General features: G+C 42.4%; 1 protein-coding gene across 1 annotated transcript in view; it reads left to right on the top strand.

Annotated features, from left to right (window-relative positions):
- LOC135389688 (NBAS subunit of NRZ tethering complex-like) overlaps window positions 1–24925 on the top strand; it is a 55205-nt gene that overhangs the window by 4883 nt on the left and 25397 nt on the right. The window contains exons 10-31 of the mRNA XM_064619722.1: window positions 998–1048; window positions 1156–1284; window positions 2394–2510; window positions 2574–2717; window positions 2824–2996; window positions 4815–4884; window positions 4955–5080; window positions 5201–5352; window positions 7055–7192; window positions 7264–7342; window positions 8019–8251; window positions 8677–8760; window positions 8834–8908; window positions 8976–9105; window positions 9199–9333; window positions 13718–13891; window positions 13996–14069; window positions 20195–20254; window positions 20443–20508; window positions 22806–22928; window positions 24473–24575; window positions 24655–24875. Of these exons, the coding sequence (XP_064475792.1) occupies window positions 998–1048; window positions 1156–1284; window positions 2394–2510; window positions 2574–2717; window positions 2824–2996; window positions 4815–4884; window positions 4955–5080; window positions 5201–5352; window positions 7055–7192; window positions 7264–7342; window positions 8019–8251; window positions 8677–8760; window positions 8834–8908; window positions 8976–9105; window positions 9199–9333; window positions 13718–13891; window positions 13996–14069; window positions 20195–20254; window positions 20443–20508; window positions 22806–22928; window positions 24473–24575; window positions 24655–24875 (2657 nt within the window). The remainder of the gene's footprint in view (window positions 1–997; window positions 1049–1155; window positions 1285–2393; window positions 2511–2573; window positions 2718–2823; window positions 2997–4814; window positions 4885–4954; window positions 5081–5200; window positions 5353–7054; window positions 7193–7263; window positions 7343–8018; window positions 8252–8676; window positions 8761–8833; window positions 8909–8975; window positions 9106–9198; window positions 9334–13717; window positions 13892–13995; window positions 14070–20194; window positions 20255–20442; window positions 20509–22805; window positions 22929–24472; window positions 24576–24654; window positions 24876–24925) is intronic.

Below are 24925 nucleotides of genomic sequence, written 5' to 3'. Positions count from 1 at the left end.
ACTCGATTGGCCCTTGCGCCCCTACCTTGCTTAGAGCGGAGTGTTTTCAGGTTTTACGTTTTTTTTTTTAATCGGGAGGGAGGGGTAAAAATCTGGTTTTATTTCAGGAGCCGTAAAGCAGGGTGAAATTGGGTGTTATTGGGTGGAAAAGTATAATTTCATCTTGAAAAAAAAGGAAAGAAAAAGAACGCTTCTCCCCTTTTAGATTGAGATAAGATTCCGAACAGTTGTGCTGAATGTCCAGTGCCTTGTGTTCTCCACTGTCCGTATTGGGGGCTGAATTGCCACTTTGCAAAGTTTGTTTTCAGGTTTTTCCAGGTTTACCCCTAAGTGATGATTATGCAAATTGGGGTAAAAACGGGTTTTGCCTGGTTTAATCCTAAAACGCATGGCCTATGATATACCTGAGATTGCCCTTGCAGTATTTAATAAAACGAACACTAAACATGCTTCTTCTCCAAAGCAGTTCAGATGCTTTCTACTAACCTGCACAACAAAAAGCAAGAAAATTATTTACGATTGACAGAATGGCGTAAATGCAGGCTAGCTGGTGGATAAATTCCATGATAGGCAAGCCTGAGCGATGGGCAAGACACGTAGACAAATACAAACATGAAGGCTCAAAGAGGCTGCTAATGTGAGCCTTCGTGTTTGTGTTTGTTTACGTGTCTTGCCCATCTCTCAGGCTTGCCTATCATGGAATTTATTTATGATTGTAGTATTGCTTTAAAAATGTCAATTCTTGTGCATTCCAAATTTTTGGGTGCCCTTACTTCAACTTTTCAAGCTTTTTTTCAACTTTCACGTACCCTTTTTTCAACTTTTCAAAAATTAGGGTCTTACAAGCATTAAGTGTTTTACAGTGCTCACTGAGCACTTTCCAATTACCTGCGATGCGAATGCATCATCATGGTTATATGTCCGGAGTTGGACGAAAAGTTATTTTCTGTCAATGAATCGTGCGCATCAGTAAATCTTTTTCTTGTGTCCTGCTCAGGGTCCCAGAAGATTCTGGCAGCGTATGAACCTGTACTACAAGAATGCCCATGTAAGTCTGTCTTTTTTGTTTCTACACTATATAGAATAACCACTCTTCAACATTCAGCTCTGGGTTACTCGACTTAATGTTCATAAATATTGTACTTCCCCCATAAGGACATGGCCTGCAAGTTAAGTGCATCTCCCTCAGGACGTACCTTGGCTGTGGCCCACCTTTCCGGTGCCTTGTCCTTCTGGAGCTTACCAGCACTAAAGCACATTCACACCTGGCAGCTGGAAGATCTGGTGTGTTCCTATAGTTTCTCTTTCAGGTATATGGAGTGTCTCAACTCTCATGCACCAAGATTTTAAAGAAGGCTAAATGCTCAATGCGAATGAAACCAATTGAACAGTGCACCACTACAAAACTTTGGACCTCAGGATGAAAAAGACGCACAAGGGCTCAGAGTTATTTTTTTTTTGTGTGTGTGTCCTTTTCGTCCTCAAGATTCTGTTGTGATGTGTCCTCTTGCCACCTTTGCCACCTTTTTCTGTTTATATTCCTTTATTCTGCCTTTATTCATTGTGCAAATTTTTGCTGTTTTATCAACTGGACAGTCCTGTACTGTAATCACAAGTATATCTTTCAGTGGGTCTAATTACCGTATTTATCCGCATATTTTGCGCCATTGCTTAATTTGCACACCCCTAGTTTGGCACGACAAAATGTCAAGAAAATTAAAATTGTGTGATCCCCAACTCTTTTGGGAGAAAAATGGCACAAATTATGCGAGTAAATGCGGTAGTTAACGAAATAAGTATAATTAGCTAAATTTGAAAATAATGGCTTAAGGACTAAGGTGTTGATTCAAAAGTTGTAGAGTACATTGAGGACTACTGGATCAAGGTGTTCCCAGCAAGGTACACATTGTGCGGATTTTAAATTTTCTTGTTTTGCCTACAGAAGAAAGCCCACGACATAATCATCACAAGAAATACTATGTGACAACATGCCTATACACTTGACATGATGGTCACATAGTATTTTTTTTATTGTGTGATTATTCTTTTGCATAAAAAAAATGAAAAAAATGAAGGCAGACAAAAGCGTTAGAAGCTTGTTGGAAACATCTCTGCTGGTTATTTCTCAAGCCATTCTTCTGCTTTTGAATTGTCGCCTTAGCCCTTACACCAATACTATGTTAAAAGTTGGCTTGTTAAGCTTATCTAATTAATTACTTAGGCACAATGAAATGAGTACTGGCGACCAAGAATACACGATCGCTACCAACATACAGCTGGCTTCATTCGCTCAGCGTGCTCAGCCTTTTTTTTATTTTTTTTATTTTGGTTCATGTTTGTTGGGGCACCCTGTATAACATGTGCAGTGCGTGTGAATCCTAATCCTTTCGCAGCCCAAGTACGACCAACTCAATCCAAATGTACACGAGCCAACAAAACGTAAATGTTTGGCCCTACGTCCCGAGGGTACAAATTTTACAATCTGCGACATGAACTGGTGGTCAGATAAGGTTAGTTCTGGCTATGTGGATCATGAACAAATGATCACGCAGGTATTTTTTATTTCGGGCTAGGCATTGATTATCGGTCGCTACTCCGGAGCGGTGCTAGTGGTGTCACTACAGACAAAGAGGAACCTTCTGGGAGAAAGCCCCGAGTGGTTTGAATTCTCACCAGAGGTGTCTGGCGTGTTCGATCGCGGATTTTTAACCTTGGAGGTATGTTCTATGCTTTGTCTGCCTGTCTCTTACTCACTCAGTTTTGAAACACGTGGGAATGTTCCGTGTGACACAAGTAATGCTGGTGTCGTTTGTTTTGTTCTAGTGTGAATGGCAGTTAGGTAGCTCAAAGGCTGTAGAGGCTGGAATGCAAGATGATGGGGAGAGTAGTGATGATGACACGCTGTCAGTTGGACGTCGTACGTCGCAAATGGTCAGAAGAGCCCTGTATTACGTGACAGACAGCGAACGTTTCATGCCACCACGCAGAATGCCAAAGTATGTGTCTCGTACTTTGTAACCATGCTTCTGTTTGCTTCCAGTTATACGTATTCAGGTGATGCCTCACAATTAGAACCTGAAGTTTTGGAAAATATTTTTTTCTAAATTCGGAGGGTAAAAATCAGGTAAATAAACATGTGCTTTAAATTCATGCAAATTCGGGTGGAAAAACTTCCAGTATGCTAAATTCGGGAAGAAATCGGGCTCAGTTACTCAAACTAACTCTACTGGTTTGGTACAAACGGTGATGTAACTGCATTTGCTGCCAAACAAGCTAAGTGTGCATTCCTACGGATTTCTCAGTGAGGGCAATTTGCCGGGTAAAAGACAGGTTTCACCCTAAAGAGGCAGCCTTCAATTCGGGGTGCAAATTCGGGGAAGAATCGAGTTAAACCCTCAAACTTCAGGCTCTACTCACAATGCGATCAGATTGCTTGTTCTGATTAGCCATGCCATGAGATGTGGAAAACATCTTCAGTAATCAGTGAGAATGTGTAGATGCTTTATTGTAATGCCAGTCCGGTGATACTGTAGAGGAGGTGGTGGTCCCCTACATGAGTCCCGACCGGCGATGATGGTATGCCACGGAGAGGCGATGACGGTGGCCTATATCCATGGCCGCGCCGGTGGAACTGAGGCCGGTGCTCCAGGCACATGGCCATCTTCGTCGTTGTCCACAGCCCGCTACAATACAAAATATACGCTAGACGTGTTTGTGTAAAACAATCAGCACAAAACGTCCTTTTCCTTCTTCGAATGCGCAGCTGATGCACACCACTTTGGGAAGGCTATATAGCAAGCTTTTGTCCACGAGCCATAATTAGTGCCATTCCTAATAGCAGAAAAATGGGACAAGATCCTTGTCACAAAAGTTGATTGCTCGTTGCTTAAAGTAACACAAGAAAGCACTTCAGTCACAATCATATTTACAAACCAAGCTGTTAACCTGACTGCTAAAACACACCATGCATAGTGATTCACTCGACAGATACATACATATCGCGAAATTCGATTTCGAAAATCGCGACCGCGTGCAACGGTGGCAGTGCCCGCAACTTGCCGCCAGAGTCGTTTTGACGTCATCGCGGTGCAACCCGCTACCTGGTTTGCTTGTTTGGAGAAGCGTCGTCTGCTACACAGAGAGAGAACTGGGAGTAGAAATGAAAAAGAAAAAAAAAGTGCGAAGAGGGAATGATGAAAGATGAAAGTCACTGAAAAGGTTAGCCAGCTGTAGGATTCGAACCCACATCTTCTGGATTGCCGGTCCAGGGCTTTCATGTTCTTTCATGCGAAGAGTGCCGGCCCTGATTGGAGCGCGGTCCCTCTTGTAACCACTATCCTCCTCCTCCTCCTCGTTTCGGCCTGCAGAGTGAGTCGAGCGGGAACGCGCGCGTCGATGTTTGGGGGCGTTTTATTCCACGAAAAATACTGCATATAGAGAATTTTTTTTGTGTTAGTTGTCACGTCAGGTTACATCCTTTCGTAATTCCCCAGAAACAGAAAATCTTTCGGGTGGCTTTCTGGGCTCCTTTAATAAAACTAAGAACCCAGTACGGTCTCATTAGTCTGGCAAATGGACATGTCCATGGAGTGTGACCGCTTATACTTAGGTGATGCTTCAATATTCAACCAATTTTACACTTTTACACATATTTTAACTTATGTAGAGGTTGAAGAGGAAGTGAACAGGGGAAGGAAAAGAGGAGGTTGAAATAGACACTTTTGGGGAACGTTCTCTAGAAGAACAGTAGCGGATTTCCGCTGCTCCTTTACCGTACCTGTTGTACATTATAACTTACCGTATTTATTTTGTAGGATCCTTACTAAGCTCTATCGCCTTCTATGCTTGAAGTCCACCACACCAGAAGAGCTCTTCATTACAAAGGTGTGACATCTTCTCTTTTCCTTCAGGAACCAAAAATATAGCATTCTTTACTTCCCATTTTGATCTTTAGATAGACAACGAAGAGTATGGTGAGGCTTTGGCTCTGGCTCGTACGTACAGCCTAGACAGTGACTTGGTCTATCAACGCCAGTGGCGAAAATCGTCAGCCTCCGTTGCATCTATCCATGACTACCTGGTGAGTGAAAAAAAATATGAGCTGGAGGACATGTTAGGTGCATCAGTTTTGTTGCCGTGACACGAAAACGAAAAAATTTGCCATAATTACACGTGCCTTCTAAACGTTTCTGTTTCCTAGGGCAAAATAACAAAATGCACGTGGGTTCTTCACGAATGTCTGGAACGTGTCCCTCCAACCTTCGATGCCGCTCGTGACCTGCTCGAGTTTGGATTGCGTGGGACCGATGTCGAAGCCCTGGTGGCCATGGGAGAAGGAACGTACGATGGAAAGTGAGTGCAGTATTTCAGCAAAGTAAGGGCAGGGTGTCTACCAACCTGGAAAACTGGGAATATTCAGGGAATTTTGAAGTGACTGGATAGGTCAGGTGACTGTCAGAAAACTTGCAAAAAGCAGCTGAAGTCAGGGAAAATCACAGACAAGTGCCGTGACAATGCATAGCAAATTGCATGTACAGGTTGGCCGGCTACGTTGCACCAATGTTGCAGCAAGTAGTAGTTCATCAATACGATAAGCTCAGAGGCAGAAAAGTAGGGCAGCCTCACTAATACTCAATAAATAGAGCCTGAAGCTTTAGGGTTCTAGCCGATTTTTCCCCGAATTTGCACCCCAAATTGAAGGTTTACTCTTTAGGATGGAGCCCGATTTTTTACCCGGAAAATTGCCCTCACTGGGACGTCTGTAGAAATGCTCTAACTTACTTGTTTGGCAGCAAATGCAATTACATCACCGTTTGTACCGAACCAGTTCAGTTAGTTTGAGTAACTGAGCCCGATTTATCCTCGAATTTAGTGTACTATAAGTTTTTCCACCTGAATTCGCATGAATTTAGAGCACATGTTTATTTACTCGATTTTTACCCCCTGAATTTAGAAAAAAATATTTCCCGAAAAATTCAGGCTCTATCAATAAATGATCTGTTTTATGAGGAATCTGTATCAAAACATAGCAGCAGGCACCAAGATTCCTTTTGTTTTGGTAATGGAATTTGCTTGAAATAGTCAGTGAAATCCTGGAAAAGTCAGGGAATTTGAAGGTTGCAACTTGGTAGACACCCTGAAGGGGTACTTGCAGCGTGGAGATGTGGCTTTTGGAACTAAACACTTTGCTTTTGTAGATACCTTAACGAAATTTTGCAGGCATGCATATCCTATTTTGACATGCTGGTCTCGTGTCACACATCAGATTTTATATAGTACTTTCATTCGTGAAAAAGTTATGGATTTTTGAAATTTGAGAAATCAGATCACACTGCCGCACAGTTTTGAAGGTTAATGTAATCATCAGAACACTGTGGATTTTCATGTTGCAAAACAGTTACTGTAGTGGGTGAAGCAATGTTCTTTTTGAAGCTTTTTCGTTAGTGGTAGATGCGCAGAACTTGGAAAGTTCAAAATTGGTGACCTAGCTATGTCGTTCTTCTGAGGGAACAAATCCAAGCGTCAATTCTGAACAATAAAGAAAAAGTTATCTCCCCTGGAGAATTTGTTTACAAACATAATGTTCAGAATTACCCGAGGAAAGGTTGAGAGAGAATGGTAGTAGTGGGAGTGATCTGATCAAAAACACAAACTGAGAAGTCAGCACTCAGTTAGGGAAAGTCTAGGGCTCTGTACAGTCAACCAGATGCAGATATGTTGGTTTTATTAATACTTTGGATGAAATTTGTTCAGATAAAATTTAGGTATCCAGGTAACTCAGGAAAAAAGTGGTGCCGCCAGGACTTGAACCTAGACCCTCCTGATTTCTGGTGAAGGATGCTACCATTACACTTGTTTGACACCGTTTGGGTTGTCACTGTCTGTAGCCTGCCCCGGCTAATTCTTGTTGTCTACATTTGTTCAGATAACAAACTTTTGAAAAATGAAGTTTGTTTACAGTATTGAAAAATAAAGTTTTTGCAGTTTTTTTAATCTTTTTATGTGCCACACTCCATGTGTGATGTTGGTGCCTTTAGTTCTTAATGGCTTCCAGGTTTATCTGTCATCCTCCACCCATCTTCGAAAACTTGTATGGCAACGAGCATCTCTCAGAGTTTGAAATTGCCGAGAAGCAGCATGCGGCCGAAAAGAAGTGGAGGCTAGAACAGTTGAACACTGTGGACTTTTCAAAGTAGGTGTTTTTGTGTTGTGATCGCAGTTAATGTGCATCCTTGTTCTCATCTTCAAAATGTTTTTGCACAGCCTTACCTTGGACCAGCGCTGGTTGTGCGAATGCAGGTTGAAGCTGCTGATCTATTTAGACAGGTTATCGATATATCAGGTAAGAATCAGGCCAGAGCATCACTTAGAAATGGAAATTTCATCAGCGTTTCATCTTTGTAGATTGGCCCAAACCGATTCCATAAATTGTCCAAATAGAGGTCAGGGTGATGTTTTGAAATGAGACATCTTGCATTAAATATCAGTAGCGTAGCCAGAAAAATATTTCGGGAGGGCTTCAATGGGAACTTTACATGGGAGAGGAGGATTTCACCATCGTTTCCCTCTCCCGAATGCACTATCAAAGGTATGATTTTGGGGAGGTTGAACCCTCCCCCAAACCCCACTTCAGGCTACACCACAGATAAATATGTATACCTGCTCATTTTCCCTCGTGTGCAAAGTGAGTGTGTCATTTTGGTAGTCCACATGATGTTGGTCCCTTTTCTGTTGAACTTGAAATGTTTTCTATGCATCGGGAATTTTTATGTTTATGTTACGCTATGCCGTTGATAGTCCTTGTGAACCATATTCACACTGTTGGGCTTGTGGTTTGTATGACTGCTCCCTCTATATAATCCCAGCTTTTAAATCTCATTAAAAAAATAATAATGGATACAAAATGGCTCTGACAGATAGCGCTCCATTTCTACTGAAAGTAGGCCTGAGAAGAACTCAGAACTTTCTCAGTAAGCCTTGTACCTACGACTCGTTTGTGTATTTCAAACTCTATGCAGAAAAATTTGGGAGCTTCCCTGGAGCACTACGACCCAGCATTCTTCGAGCGTTTCCGTTCTCAGCCCCCCCTGGAGGCAGCCTTGATGTTTGCTCATGAAGGGAATGTGCCTGCTGTTTCTGCCCTTCTGACCTATGCTGGTGACCTGACTTTGCCACACTGGTTGACCATCTTGAGCAATTTCCCGGAGACACTTTCACCCCACAACTACGCTGACCTCTTGCCTGAGGCTGGGTATATCGCAAATATGTCACTCGTTACTTCACTGCCTTTTCACCAGTCAATGTACAGTGAAGCCCCACTAATTCAAAAGTTTGCTACTGTTAATTCAATGGGTCCTTGTTGATATGATTCCAGTAAATTCAAAGTTGTCACGCTCAGAATTCAACTTTGAGTAAGCAAGGTTTAACGCTAAACCATAGTCAAATCCAGCCTTTGAATGCTCTGCCCTAACAGTTCTACTACCCTCTCTGGACAATATATGACCTTGGCCCACATTTACCAAATTTTTTACCACATTTGCCATTTTTACCAAATTACCACAAGCAGTGGGGGGAGAGAGTATTGCCTGCAGCAATGAAACACACCAACCATCATCATCAAAATAAAGTTGCTGTCGTTGTTCATGCTAAATTAGTTTCCTTTACTGCATGACACAGGTGGGACAAGAAGGACCCAAATGTGTTCCCTTGGTTCCAGAGGGAGCTTCGTGGAAAAGACTGGTGCGAAGAGAAGTGTGAACAGTATGTTTGATTATGTGCTTACATTTTGGTTGGGTTGATTGTTGTGTATCTCATAATATGTAATGTATTTTAGAGTCCCAATGATGGCAGTGTGGGAGTCATATAACCAAGAGTTCTATGAGACAAATCCGTCCTTTAAAAAGTGGTGGTGAGAACATCTCGTTAGCCCTAGGAATGGGTCACACAGGTCAAATCACACTTTTCTTGTTTTTTAGGACAAAGTCCCTGACTACAGACCTTCTGGCAGAATGGTACACTGAGCGTACACATGAAATTGAAGAATTTAGCTGGCTGGTTGAAAATGCACTCGAGCTCACCAAGCTAGGTTGCATGAAGCATGTTAGGGTAGGTTTTATTACAGAAAGCAAAAATATTAACTACTGATGTCGGGCTTCTTCATTTTACATATGCTATGAGGATATATGTGCATTTTTGCAGGGATTGGAAAGCCTACATGACGACTTGCTAACATTGGAGACATTGGTGTATGAGTGTCGTCTTCCGAAACCCATCGCTTTGAGAAAACTCGAAAAACTATCTGAAAGTGAAAAGATGCAGCTTTTGATGAGCATGGTGAGTCTCACAAAATGTGAAGTCTAAACAAACAAACAAACAAGTTAAACAAACATGTTTAAGTGATGCCTTTAAGTGATATGAAGCGATTGTGATTATTAGGGTCCGGGAGTTCATGCAAAGTGCATTTGTTTTTAATGCATTGCAATGGATATCCCTACATCTCTCCACACATTACCAATCACAACGACACAAATTGTCAATGGTTTGTGTGTCATATAATTGCATATTTTGTCATATTTAATCTGGGTCATCATTTTATACGACGGTTGCATTTTATGTCATATTTGGTTGCATATTGTGTCATATTTTGGCACCATTTGAACAATTTTTAACATTTCCCATTCCTTTTGTTTTACCACTGCTCATGTTAATTCAAAAGGGAGGTCATCAGCCCAAAACCCCTGTTCCAGCTACATATCTGAGCTACCCAGTTGCTTCGCGGCGCTAACACGGAATAAAAAAAAGAAAAGAAAAGAAAGACAAAACATCTGAGCTATTACACTGCCTTTAGTCTGCCTTGTGCTATGCAGTCAGTGAATTCGACTAGCACCACTGGCACCAACGACGGCTACAACACACGACAAGTACTCAGCGAGTTCAAGTAGTGCTTGATAAAAATAAGTGAATCAAAGTATTGCAGTCTGCAAGTGCCATTCTCAAAGGCAAGGAAGAGCCGTCTGCAGATGGTGTAGATGAGCTAGGCAGCTAGCTAACTCGCCGGATAACATTCAGCGACACAGTGCACATTTTCACATACATGGCTTTCTTAGCTGGCAAACCAGGAAGTTTTTATTCATCCCATGTAAAAATGGCATATGTAAAGTCACCGACCGCTTATTCGGACTTGAAGAAGCCACAAAATCAGCCCGAATCATTGAGCAGTTCGAACTTTTAGACAAAGGCTTAAATCTGCAATGTTTAAAGAGAACCGAATTTTCGCTCACGGTGGCTCGAAATAACTGCCAACACGAGTTCACTTTGCTGCGCGGACACAGGATAGCGTTATCGCGGCAAATTTTTACTGGGGTAGCCTCGTTGTGGTACACTTCCATGAGCATAGTAACGGCCGTGAGGATCGCCGTGGTTGACAGGGGCACAACAACAACCGCTTCGTCGATGCTCCTGTCGTCGGAACCCTCCGGCGGCAGATCGAGAACCTGTCCGACAATGTCGGCATCAGTCAGTTCTGGGCAGAATTGGGCATTGTTGTCCATATCTGATCATCATTGTTTGAAGACATTATGTCAGCTACACTGAAGTTTTGGAACGCGTCTGAAAGGGAGACAGCAGACACCGCAGAGGCAATGAACGCGCTACCAAACTCCGCCTTTGTGCACACCTGCGCTGCGCTTCTACGCATATGCCAAGTCGGCGTTGTTCTCTTCGTAACGCGATCCGAAATATCGAGTCCCAAAATGTACTGTAATGCATCTATTTTGGCTCTTGGAAGACAAAAAGTTCTAAAAAATAGATATGCTCGGGGCAAAATGAGTATGACAAACCGGACAGTCCGTCCGAAACAAGGTCCAAAATCTGGAAGCAGAAATACGTTGGCTCTATAGTGCATTTGACGGTGCCAAGAGTTTTATCTGAAAAATTGGAAAGTCCGAAATATCCGAGAGGTCCGAAATATCAGTCGGCGACTGTATGTGTGTGTGTGCATATGTGTGTGAGTATGAATATGATGACTCACACTGTGTGAGTATGAGTATGATGGCATGCTGCAATGACCAACGAGGAATACCTGAGTGTGCATACGTGAATGTACTTTCCAACTTCCAATAAGGAATGTGCTTTTTCATTTGTAGGATGTTTATTTATTTATTTATTATTCAAAATCCCAAGACCACGAAGGTCATTACATGGGTTAAAAGTGGAGCAAATCAACACAATGTTTATCAAAGGACAACACAATAGTAACAATACAAGGAAGAGAATGCTGAACAATGTCAATCTACAAAACTGTGTCAATCAACATAAGTGTTAAAAACAAACACTGGGGTTATTTATTGAGAAAACATATGAGAGAATAATTGCCCACGGAACGTCAATTGATCTCTGATGTTGATGAGGGTCTGAGAGAGGGAGTTCCACTCGACCTCGGCTTGAGGGAGAAATGATAATCTAAATGGTTCCGAGTGACAAACATTGCATGTTACCTTTAAGCTATGATCAGTACGTTGGGAAATGGAACAGGTCTTAAATATGTATGTTTGCTGTAAGGAGGCAGTGTGATAAAACTTCTGGAACAAGCAGATGCAGAAGAATTTTCTTCTAAATTTTAGATATGCTAGGCCTAGGTTTTGTTTCATTATAGTTACGCTAGATAAGATAGAGTTGTCCGATAGGATAAAATGAGCACACCTGTTCTGGACTGATTCAATGAGAGATGCCAAGTATGACCGATAAGGGTCCCATACTGCTGCAGCGTATTCCAACTTCGACCTAATTAGAGTGGTATAAGCGAGGAGTTTCACAGACGGTGGTGCTGGATGCACGCTACCCCAAAGAAATGCAAGTGACCTGTTGGCTTTCTTGCATACAGCTGTGACGTGGTCTTTCCATGATAGACTAGATGTGAAGTGAAGCCCGAGGTACTTGCAGGATTGTGATGGGGTGGGGATATGACCCGAGATGGAGTATGTGGCTCTGGCAGGGCACAAAGAACGCCTAAAGCGGACATACTGTATAAGTGGTTAAATTCGCGGGCTCAATAATTCGTGAATTTGTGAGGAGCCAGGATCAGGCAGTTATTCGCGTAACCTTGAATTCACGGTACTACGGTGCATTGACCCTGCACCACGTGTCTTTGGGGCCCTCCACCTTGACAATCCAGGAAGAAGTTACTAAAAGGTATCATAAATGGTTGCATTGCCTGCCGTTGCATTTGTCTTCCGTTTGAGCCCTTCTGACTGAGAGGGCTGCGATTAGGGGTCCTTACTCGGCTGGTATCTGGGCCATTGCCAATGTCTCCCGCCATTCCTCTCACCGCATCGAGCATGTACAATTGGCACTCGATAGTGATGCGGAAACTTTTACAAAGGCCGATCCGTGTGACAGCGTGCTGAAAGCCATTCATGCTTGCTGGAACTGGAATCACGGGATGCTGACATCCATGCGGGATTCGTAAACCGCGTACATAAGTTGCCTCAGCGTCCCGGGTAAAATTTTTTACATATTTCGTTCGTGTATTTTCCTGTCATTGGTTTGAATATTTCGCGGAACTTCAAATTCGCGAAGAAAAGAGCGCTCGCGAATTTCACGTAAATTAGTTCCTCGCAGAAATGACTACTTATACAGTATACACGTTTGCTAACGTTAAGCTCCATGAATCAGGTGTTGCACCAGGCATCAACCACATCAAGCTCGCGTTGTAGCAATGATTGGCTTAAGGGAGATTCAATTGAGCGATAGACGACACAATCATCCGCAAAAAAGGCGGGTTTTAGAGCTAATGTTATTTGGGGGGGGGGGTCATTGATATAAATTAGGAGAGCAGCGGACCGATAACCGAACCTTGAGGGACTCCAGAGGTAACAGGACGAAAAGAGGACAGGGTGCTATTGATAACAGTGGTCTATTTCCGATACGATAAGAAATACTCTATCCAGGTGAACAGCGCTATGTGTGTGTGTGTGTGTGTGTGTGGGGGGGGGGGTTCAGGAGCGATAACTTTAGAAGAAGGCAGGCATGGGGTACTTTATCAAATGCATTTTTGAAGTCAAGAACGACAGCGTCCGCTTCGTAGCCTTTATCTAAATTAACCTGCAAGTCATGGACAAAACTTGCCAGCTGTGTTTCGCACGAGAAGCCTTTACGAAAACCATGTTGGTGATGATTGAAGAAGGAGTAATGTTCCAGGAAAGCACATACGTTAGAATAGATGATGTGCTCCAGTATTTTGCATGGAATGCTGATTAACAAAATAGGCCGGTAGTTGAGTGGCTGGTATATAGACAGTTTGGGTATTTATACAGTTCCAAGGTACACAAAAATATCAGGAGCAACATTCCCGGCATCATAATACTTCTGCATATTTTGTGCATATTTAGATGCTTCGTGCCACATATTTGCATGCATATTTTGGATGATTTTTGCGCATGAAGTCCTGGGCCCTCGTGATTATCATGCATGTTACACACATTGGATTACCCCACCTTGACCGTTAATCACATATGTGCAAAGTTCATTTTTAGTTAGAGAGACCGCATTACGGGTTTAGTTGCTTCGCGGCGCTAACCCAGAATCAAAAACAAAACATTACGGGTTTAACCACACAGTCCCAAATGAAACGTGTATTATGTATTGCAGTATGTATTTGCTAAATAAAATATTTCGAATTTTGTATTTTGTAATCTAGTGTCTCTCTTCCTTTTTACAGTGCACAGAAGCGAAGTACGTCCTGTGCGTCCGCGATTGGCTTCTTCCATTTGTTGATCGATGCGAACACGCTTGTCCCGGGAGTCGAAGGCGGCTGCTCATCGAGTATTTCACAGGAGTTGCCAGGGAGGATCTCTGGCCCTGTGTGCAAGTCTTTGAGAATTCAGATATTGAGGTGGGAAGTGATTTAATTTTTGAACGACACAGTTTGCACTTAGAATGGTAATGGTAATGATGAAGGGTAGGTAACATGCTGACCGTGTGGTTGATTCCTTTAAGGACCCCAATCGCATACTGGATGGCATTGCAGAAGTTGCAGAACTGGCTTTGGAATGCATCTATACTTGTGAAAGGTTTGTCTTCCACACCTCAGTCTGCAATACTCCATATACAGACTCTTCAGCGTGCTCTTCGGGGGACAAGGTTTTTGTCTGCATTTTCAGGAGTGCGACTTACCAGTAATTGAACCCGGGGACGCAATAAGGGGATAAGTTGCGAAATCCCAAACCAAGAAAACTTCAAATGAATATTTGGTAAAGTAATTGCAGCTGGGTTTCCTCAAATACCGCAAATGCAAAATGCGTGACATATATGCATGTGTCTACTCTACGTGCATGTCCTGTTAGCATCGTTTTGGGGGGGGGTTAGCAGAAACTGAACAAAATCCAGGAACATAACTTATCCCCTTTTCCAATATAACACTGCATGCACAGGGTTTGGGTGCAGAAAAAAACAATTATCACGAGTCAAACCTTGGTGACTGAACAATGGTGATGCCAGGTAGGATGAAGTGACCCGTGTGTAGTGGAGCAGCCATGATCAGGCTGATTGTGGTGCTAAACGAGCACAGTCTTGAAATTTATGTCGTAAGATGCCCAGCACAATACGACGTACTAGCATATTGCATGCGTTTTTCCGATTACAATGCTCGTAGCACCGCTGACACGGTCACATGAGGTAGGAAGATTGTGTTTTGTGAGTGGAAGCCAAAATTAATTTCCGCATCGTAGCGAAATTTAAGCTACACCGTTTGTATGCGTGTGTAGAACAGGGGCCTGATCTGACTGTCCATCCCATTGATACAGATGCAGTTCTCCTTTCTTGCCGTACTGTAGCAGGTCAATAAATAGCAATACTGTCCAAAATTTTCTTTAGCAGGTACATATTGGTACACAGATGTCATAGCAACAAAAATACTAAAACGAGGATACGTTGACTTATCCCCTTATTGCATCCATGGGTTCAGTTCATCTAAATATACAGTAAAACCTAGTTAATTTGAAGTCACATGGATGGCAAAAGCAATTTTGAATTAAGTGAGTTGCCAAATTAAGCAAACTCAGACAAGTTGACTAGAATCTATCTTTATTGAGCATGTACGAGGGGGGACCCAAAAGAAATGGGATTTTTGTTGTAAAAAGTCATTTATTAAAAAAAATTACAATGGAAATTTAGACACCTTTAAAGTACTCTCCCTTAGAAGCTATGCATTTGTCCAATCATATTTTCCATTGCTGGAAGCACTTCTGGAACTCCTCAACTTGGATGCTGTCTAAGGTGCTGGTCGATGCTGATGTAATGGCCTCCACATCATCAAATTGATGTCCTTTCAACTCTCTTTTCATGCGGGATCAGAAAAAAGTCACAAGGAGCCAGATCTGGGGAGTAAGGGTGGTTGGGAATTAGTCATGCCGTAAGACGTAAAAAATTGGCGAATTCGTAACATCATGTGCGCAGAGATGTTGTCATGGTGAAGGAATCAATCACCAGAACGCCACAGTTCCCCGTATGCCCATCTCACCCTCTCTCGCAAACGTCATAAAACATCGATGTCAAAATCTTGATTGACTGTTTGGTTTTTGGGGAATGAATTCCTTGTCAACAATTCCGCAAATGTAAAAAACAAACAAATCACCATCGCCTTGACATTCGATATCACTTGCGGTGAATGAGGGGTCGTCCGCTGGCTGGATGCCTGCTTTGTTTCGGGGTCATAACAGTAACACCAACTCTCGTCTCCTGTTACGATCTTCAAAAACAAGTTTGGGTCACTTTCCAGTCGCATTCTCAAATCCTGATACGCGGAGAGTCGAGGGTTTCGTTGGTCCTCTATGAGCAGACAAGTGACAAATTTTGCTGAAAGTCGTCCCATTCCCAAATCTTCACTCAGAACGAGCTGAACTGAGCTCCCAACTCACTCCAGTAGCTTCCACTATCTCGCCAAGAGTGTAATGACGAGCTTCTGTGATTTTTTCATGGATCATCATGATGTTTTTGTCATTCCGACTGGTTGAAGGTCGCCCAGAACGGGGTTGCTCTTCAATGCTCAAGTCCCTATATTTAAAGTGCAAAAACCACTCAAAAACTCGTGTTCTACTCAGTGCTTCTTCCTTAAGCGCTTGTTGAAGCAATTCATCAGCCTCTGTTGGTTTTTTTCACGAGCAAGGAACAAAACTTCAAGCACATTCTCTGTTCCTTGTAATCTGTCGTAACAATTTTGATGAGGCAGTTGAAACAACCTTGACAAGATCTGGTACAGCAAGGAATGCGCGCTCACAAGGATGTCCATTGGGCGTCTGATAGACAAGGGTGCGGGTAAGGCAAACCCGAAATGGGGACTTCCCACTCCTCCTCGATCGATCGAGTGCATAGACAGGAGTCCCCTTTTTTTCTTCTTTGTTTCCCCCCTCTTAGAAGGATGCAAGAGTGCAGAAAATCACTGATCTGATCTGCTGCACACAGTAACGTTGTCAAAGGTAACCGTTCGTTCAAGGCAGCATAGGTCAGGAGTCATATGGGTCATATGGGTCACAGTGCGTACTGTTCACTTCCACAAAGTTGTGCACAACAACTAATTGAAACCCGAGGTGTTATAACATTGAAATTTTCGAATACGAATCGAATACGAATATATGCAGAATTGCCCTTCGAATATTGAATCCAATTAATATCATGTCATAGGATGAAGGCTTCTAAGGGTAGCAATTAAACCCGGTAAACTAACATTGTCACATTTGTGTGTTGCTGATCCGTAGAAAAATGCCCCAGGACACGCACTTGAAAACGGCTAATAAGGAATATGTATTGGTGTAACGCAAGACATGCATACTTGTCTGCACATGTACAGCCAAATTATTTTTACAATGAAACAATGTGTTGTTCTCATGAAGTAAACTGAAAACCATAAAAACAGCTCACACTTCGAAAATTCTTCATGGACACTGAAAACGTGCGTTGGCATTGTAAGTGCTGGTGAAACAGACAGACAGAATGGAAGTAAAGTGTAGTGGAAGTAATGAAGTGTTTAGAATGTGGGATGGTTTACTGATGAGCACATCTCAGCTCACAGGTTATCAGAAGGTAAACGAATGTAGCAAGTGCTCTTTTCTTGCACTCGCTACACCTTCCGCATTTGTCGTTTTGGCGGGAAACTTGGTTTCACTGTGCTTTCGTGTATGACGTCACCATTCCCAACAATAATGCATGGTTTGAAACAGCGTCATTCATTAGCGCTGTGAAACCGCGATCCTCGGCAGTGCCATATGGCTGTGCTTATCACGAGCGATCATTTCTGCAACGCTTGTGTTCAGCACTGCTTACATCTCCTCGATTATCACTGTCATTGTACACGTCCATCATTATATATCGCTGATGACTGATTCAAGCCTCGAAGTATAGCCTCGAAGCCTCGAAGTATAGCAATGCAAAAGGTCGCTACCACAAATTAAAACTGAAAAACGCGTTCGAGATGCGAGTTTTGGCTGTGCACGGTGAGCGGCTGTGTTCAGCTCAACACCAATAAAATTTCGAAATTGAACCAGAATTTAACCGAACTGTAGACCTCACACAAATGTTCATAGTTTGTTGGCAATCCACTGAAGCCACGACTGTGCTGACGATGCATAAAACGTACCGCAGTTTCGCTTGGGGGGACTTTAATGCATCCTGCACAGAACTGTGTACTAGTTTCGGTTTTGATTAGTAAACTTGTAGCAATGCATTTGCAAATGAGCACAACAACATTGAAAGTTTTGCGCATTGCTCTGCAGCTATTCTACTATTCATGATCGTCGCTGTTGCAGCAATGTACAAATTCTAGCATGCAACCCGGAAAAGCTTGGTAGTAAGCTGCTATGGTATTCGAAAAAATTCAAATATTCCAGCACTTCAAATATGAAATTTCCGAATACAAATACGAATCGAATATCACAAATATTTGATTTGTATTCAAAATTTCGAATATTTGCACACCTCTAATCGAAACTAACACTTCCTCATCAGTTCATTGCAGTTCATCATCACCATCCTCGGTATGGTCAGCTGTACTACAGTTTTTGCTAAGTACGTCCTACGTAACAGTTGTACCACAGGTTTGCTCACTGCCTTTTAATCTACTATGCTCTTCAAAGGACATGAAGCATTTTTCACAGTTATCAGCGCTAGTGGGGACCTGTACGTACTGCAGCTTGTTGCCACAACTTCTGGCGAGATGTAGGACACCAGATTGATACGCCGTGCACATTTTTTGTAACATTGCATCATTTGCAGCGTCGATGATGGCTACCTTTTCTGTTATTGTGAAAGTATTGCACTTCAGCATCGGGTCATAACGTACTATCAGAGCCATAGTCTCAGCATTATTTTACGATTAAGTAATTCGATTAAGTGATAGTTGTGCACCATGCCTCCACACCTTACAGCAGGAAACAAGCTAAGGCGAGAAGGGTATGCTAGGTGATTGGCTGTTGTCGTTGAGAGTGTGAGTGCGTGCCTCCCAGGCTCTCAGGCGGTTCCGCTGAAAACCTTATGAATTAAGCGGGTTGTAAGAGATGCAGGTGCTTCAAGTTATGGGCGCACAGGACAGTGTGCAAACACGGGACCACATAAAACATTCAAATTAACCGGGATTTCGAATTAAGCGAATACAAATTAGTGAGGTTCTACTGTATGTTGCAACACAAAGTTGTGGTTTGTTATGTCGGTACATACAAAGCACATTTTTTCAACTTTTCCTTTACACAAGCCTGATTATGAGTGGGACACCCATGCAACATTGGTTAAAGGCCTGTTACCAACTTTATTAACTCAGCAGTCTACAAATGGAGGGGTATTTGAAAAAAACTTACCTCTGGTTGGGTTCTGAGTCAATGCACGAGGCTTCGAAACAAATTGAATGATGAGTGCAGGTGACCTACAGAGCGCACATGCGAGAGGCCTCTGTTCCGCACACCTTCGAAAAATCCTCCCCTCGTGAATAGAGCACATCGCAGAATGAGAGGACATCGTGGAGTAACGTGACCCAGGCATGTGACTCGTGACATATACCGGCACAGCTTAAAGGGACCATAAAATAATTTCGTGAATTCCGAGTACTCTGCCAGAAACTGTTCTCACGATCCCCCACTATCATAAACACAGACTTTTACCCGTATTCAGTGCACCGGGGGCGCAGTCACCACACAAAAATAGCTGGGTGTGACCGCCAGATACATCCCTTCGAAGCGGGATTACATCATCAACATCCAGTCCTCTCAGCTAGTTGTGGACCTCCGGGAGCACACACCCCACGAGACCACGTGGGTGCATGGTTTCGGTTTGGACAATAAACAATGCTGTCGTATAGTATCTGGCATCGAAAGTAGAAATATGGCAAAATGCAAATTGTCAGCGATGGAGGAAGAGATTATATGACACCCACAGCGTCTAGCAATTGTCCCCTTATGCAGCAGCTCCCAAAAGGCCACCAACAAAGACATTTTCTGAAGCAAGAAGGAGCTCAGAGAGGAAAAAGTGTTCCGATAACCATGCTGACAATCAACGGCTACATTACACTTCCCGTAGGCTTCTGTGTTGACGATTAGATACAATCTTAGCTTCTGGTCAAATTAAAACATATACTTCATGACAAAGTTTGCAATTTGCTCGCAAAAGGCTGCTTTCTCCGACTGTTTTTGGAAATTTGATTGCGCAACTATGATACTCTGCAGAGCGGAAATATTTTGCATTTTGGCACCTGGTGGACAGCTTGACAGATGAGGCATGGTTATGCAGGCAGGGTTATACAGGCAGAGTCATGTTAAATGTCACCTCATTGCTCCTTTAAGAGACCCTTCTCTAGCAGACGGCTACTACATCCAGAGGTGAGCAACGTGTTTAAATGTGGGTGCCTCACGAAATGGTGTCACCAATGCACAGAAGCTGTTTTCTACTATCAGGAGCGTTTTACGAGGGAACGAAAAATATGAATTAGATGAAAGTGCTGTTTGAATTAAGGGGCTTTTCAATACACCTAAAACGTAGTGGGTTAAACAAAAATTTGAAACCTGTCTTAAGTAACTGAAAGTGTGAATTGTCGGAGTTTGAATCAATGAGGTTCCACTGTAATTCCTCTATTTAAGGTTCACACTCGCTGTTACTTGCTCGACAAATATCTGTTCCATATTTATTGTTGTAATGCTCACATTTGCAATATTTGCAGAGAAGATCAACTCGATTATGTGCTGAGAATAATCAAGTGTGTTCCTCAGAGAGGTGCTGGGTAAGTATGTATTCTGAAGTACACTGATGCGGGCAAGTTGGTTGGGCTCTACAAAATTCGTGGTGCAGGAGAAACATCAGGCGAGCATGTCATCTGTTGTCTCTTCTGCACCATGAATTTTATAGAAGCATGTGTTCATCGTGCTACCTTTAAAAAAAACTTACTGAGAAATTTAATTTTCTTTCTAGTGGCAGCAGTAGTAAAGAGTTGCAGCTGCTCCATGATAGGCTTGATGTCCTGGAACAGTACGTTGAGTATGTATATGCTGTCTTTGTCTTTTTATTCTGTCTGCTGTGCTGTGCTACTTACTGTTAGGGCTTTAGAAACTAAGAGGGCATACAGCTGATGTTAAATAACTTCTGGGTACCAAGATAATGTTACTAGAGATGTATTAATAAGGAGTCTTAGTTGATTGTAAGAGCCCTCCGAATCTGACTCTCTGTCGCTGTCAGCCAATCAGAGCGCAGCCCACTGATACGTTTTACAGGCTAACGACACCCTGAGCACAAAAGGGAACCGCTTTCTCGTGAAATCAATATGGTGACCTGGCGAGGCTTGACCTGTTTGGGGAACCTCACTAATTGCATGCAAGCGCTGAGCTGTGGACAATGATTTATTCCTCACTTGTGAAGTACTTGATAGATGAAAGAAAGCGATAAAGAGGTGACACAGCAGCTAAACAAAGCAGCTATGAGGATAGAATGTTACAGTGACCTGCTCATAGGTGCTGCCACGTCGATGTAGTCTGAATTGTACCATCTATGGCGAGACACAAATTCCACTAAAACTCTTCGAACGCTCCGTATCCCATACGCAAGACATATAAGAATTTGGAGCCTGGGCGCGATTACGGTTCTCTAACTGCTCTAACATTGACATGGAAAGGTGTCCTTGACACAGGGACGGACTGGGACAAAAACAAAATCTACGACTAGCCCACGGGGGTGCGACCCACGACTAGCCCACGGGGGTGCGACCCACGACTTCTTTTGGGTTAAGCCTGATTCCTCCAGATTATTGCCCCCTAAATCAATTTAGGACCAATTCATGATTCTTTCCCGAATTCCAATAAAATATTATGTTATATCTTGAGCTGGGCGAATAGCAAAATTTCCATTGCAAATATTTTACAAATATTTCACTTACACTGCAAATCGAATCTGAGTCATTTCTTCCGATGGCAAATTGAATTTGAATAATCAGAAAAGGCCAAATTCGAATAATTTTGAATACCTCATGGTGAAATATTTTGTGGTGTTGTGCTCATTAAATGATGTTCTGCCCCAAACATGTGAGCCTTTTCACCCAACATAATATATCGTGAGAGAAGGGTCCCTCTATGTTATGTATGGTAGACTGCATTAGTGGGATGAACTGCATTGAGAGTTAGTCAACATGTTCCATGCAGCCTGCTTTTTGTGTATGTCCTCATTTCTGTGTTTACATTGTTAATTTCCTGTACTTTTTTTTAGAAACTGCTCATATTTCCATCTGTTACTGAACATAACTCTGGAAGTTGGGGGTACATTTACTGGGATCTGCAATATGCAGAGTACACAGTACAGTGTTGACCATAAGCTCACAAATTTGTAGACTTTAGTGACAGAAAATTGTGAACAGTGTAAAGCAGGGTTCACCAAACGCTCGAGTGTAATGACGTCGAGCCGAGTTGCAGGATGGAGTTGCACACCAAAAGAACAATAAGGGGGGGGGGTAACGTGAAGTGGGCTTCACCTAACTCTTGGATGTAATGGGGCGAAGCCAACTTGCAGAATGGCGATAGCGCTACCTTGATTCAGAACTATTTGAAAAATATTCGAAAATTTCGAATACAGAAAATAGGTTGCCAATAGCATTCGAATAGCATCAGATATTCGTTTCATATTCAAATTTTCAAATATTCGCACAGCTCTAGTTATGTCATGGACCGCATACTGGTTAGCAGGAATCTGTACAAATGTCAGATGTTAACAGAATCATTTGAGAGCAACTGGTGCTCATGACTGTAATTCGCGAGGAATGCATGTTTAACCAGTAGGTGCACCTTTAACTGTTGTCCACTTGCTGGGCAAAGTAAAAAAAGAAAAGAACAGATAACGGTAACATCTGAATGCATCAAGAGCACCCGATTTCACACTGAATTTCAGATTTGAGAAAAGCACTGATATTTCCCCCCGAATCCCAGAAAGGCACTTAACCCGAAAAGGTTAGACCGTAAATATGGAGTAGAAAAGCCCACACCACACATCGCATCGCAGCAGTTAATAACCAAAAAATGGTGTGCGTATTCATAAAAAATAGGAAAAAGGAGCAAGTATTAAGAAAAGAGAAAGGCAAGATGGGTTTTGCTTACAGCACAGGGCTAGCTCTTAGCTTGGCGTATGGTATTAAAGGAGGGTGGATTCAGTTCAGATTCCTTCCCTAACCCCTAACTCTGTTGGGGAACATTGAACAGACTTTTGTGGGTTAATGGGATGTCTTATATGGATTTGTATTAGTTTTTGAGCACATCTAAATCTCAACACTTCAATGTTGCTGCCCTATCTTGCAGGGTCGCCGAATGTGTTAAACGTTACGGTGCTCATGTAACTGTGAAAGCCCTCAACGAATGTGAAGGCAGCAGAACGGCAGTCGAAGCATTGTTGAAGAGAATTGCAGCATGTGCCATCAAGAGGTTAGTTATATGTGGACTAAACCAGTCATAAACTACCTGAACAGATATATTACTTCATAAAAGTAAAAGCAGGGAGAAGTGAAGAATACACCCAGCATCCAGAACAGTAATGATATGCACGAAATCCAACAGTGAAGCGTTTTTTAATATACACAAGCTTTCATGTAGTAGACTGCATTTCTTCAGACGCCAAAGATTTGTACAAGTTCCTCAGAAGAGGTCATGCAAGAGCAAGAGCTAACAGAGCAATTTATTAACAAGAGCAGTATTGTAACAGTAGAAATTTTTGCACGGACTTAATTTTCGTGAGTTTTTTGATCAAACTGTTTCAGTAAAATTAAAGTTTCACGAAATATAGTAAGTGGCGGGGATGAATAAGTATGGGCACTGAAATTCGCAACAATATGAGCTCCACAAAGACAGATCGACTTACTTTATGACCTTTATTCTCACAAATTCGTTCTCATAGAACATTTCTGTAATTCAAACACCACTTTAACGTCAGTAGTTTATTCGCATACTCTATCACTTGGGATTGCAGATACTTGCTTTTACAAAGCCAGCACGTAAGTCATTGTCACGTGATTGGAGTTCACGGTAAGCCTCTATTAGCCAGCCAGCATGTAGAGGCTCCATGACACTTCCGTGGAGGTCGGCTTTTTATGATTTTCACCACTCTTCTGGCTCATTGATACATGTGCTTGCTCGGCATACCACTGTAAGAATAGGTTCCTCGTTGCTGCCTTAACAGCTGATTAACGACGAGATCATTTGGCTGAAGCTCAGCAGTGCAGCTGACCGGTACAAACACATACTTGATGTTGTTGTCCGTTAGCTTCTGAAGAAAGCTCTTGGTCCTGTGCACCGCGAAGACATAGAATATTCCACACGAATTTGCAAAATTAAGGTCCCGCAAAATATTCCTAAAAAGTGCTTCCACACAAATTCGTCAATTATTAAGACCACGAAATTAACCACTTCTACAGGAAGCAAAATCTTATACAAGAAAGGACCCACGTGGACAGTAAAAAGCTGTTTGATTTCACTGTTGGGTTTCCTGCATATCATTTGAGAAAAGTAACTATGTTACAGTTACAGCTAGGTTGTCAAAACGTTAAGAGTTGCAGCTGCAGCTACACTTTCGAAAACGAAATAGCTGTAAATGCAACTTTCAAAAATGTTTAAACTGCAATTGCGTTCTAAAGAAGTACGTTTGGAAGCTCATGTAGAAAAATATGACCGTATCTGAGGGTAACCTAATTATAGATTTTACAGTTACTTCTACAAAAAGTGGTGGCCAGTTACAGTTATAAGTTACTTCCCCCCCAAAAGAGTTATACGTTACTTGTAACTTAGTTACTACCAGAGACAGGGCTAAAAATCTGTCTGTACTGATAAAATACTGTGAGCTTATAGCATGTTGCAGTCACTTGTTTCTGTCCTACTCGGGGTACCAAACAAAATAAAACAATTCATCAAGTATAAGAAATGTTTTAAGGCATTTAAGGCATTTTTTTAGGGCTTATGGATGCAAACTTTTGCAGGTCTCCCCCAATGAGTGAATCTGATTGGCATCAGTTCCTTCAGGACTTGTTGCATTTCCAACTGAGTGTGTTTAAATGCATTACTGCCATGGATTGCATTCAGGTGAGGGAAAGGCCAAGTTTTCACACTGGTGCAGGGACGTGTTAGCCTTACAAAATGCTAATGTATCACAATTTTGTAGATTGTGGCACATACATTGCTTAGATCCGGAAGCCACGCCTACATCAAATCAGCCGCAGAGCTGATGACATGCACAGAAGAAGCAGATCAAGAGTCACCCGATGCAGGAAGTGAAAGCTCAAAGTTGCCACACGAGATTTCGTTGAAGTTGGCGCTTGGAGCTGCCTGCGAATATGTAGATTCAGCTGCATCCCACACAGATCCATGCTTAGCTTTTGCAAAGTATGTCTTGCAGTATATGTTTTGCAAAGTATGCAGTGGTGGTCTAACTG

This window comes from Ornithodoros turicata, chromosome 3, assembly GCF_037126465.1.
Source record: "Ornithodoros turicata isolate Travis chromosome 3, ASM3712646v1, whole genome shotgun sequence".
In the NCBI taxonomy this organism is placed as follows: Eukaryota; Metazoa; Arthropoda; class Arachnida; order Ixodida; family Argasidae; genus Ornithodoros; species Ornithodoros turicata.
The sequence above is the reverse complement of the archived record's forward strand: the minus strand, read 5'-3'. Positions and strand labels throughout refer to the sequence as shown.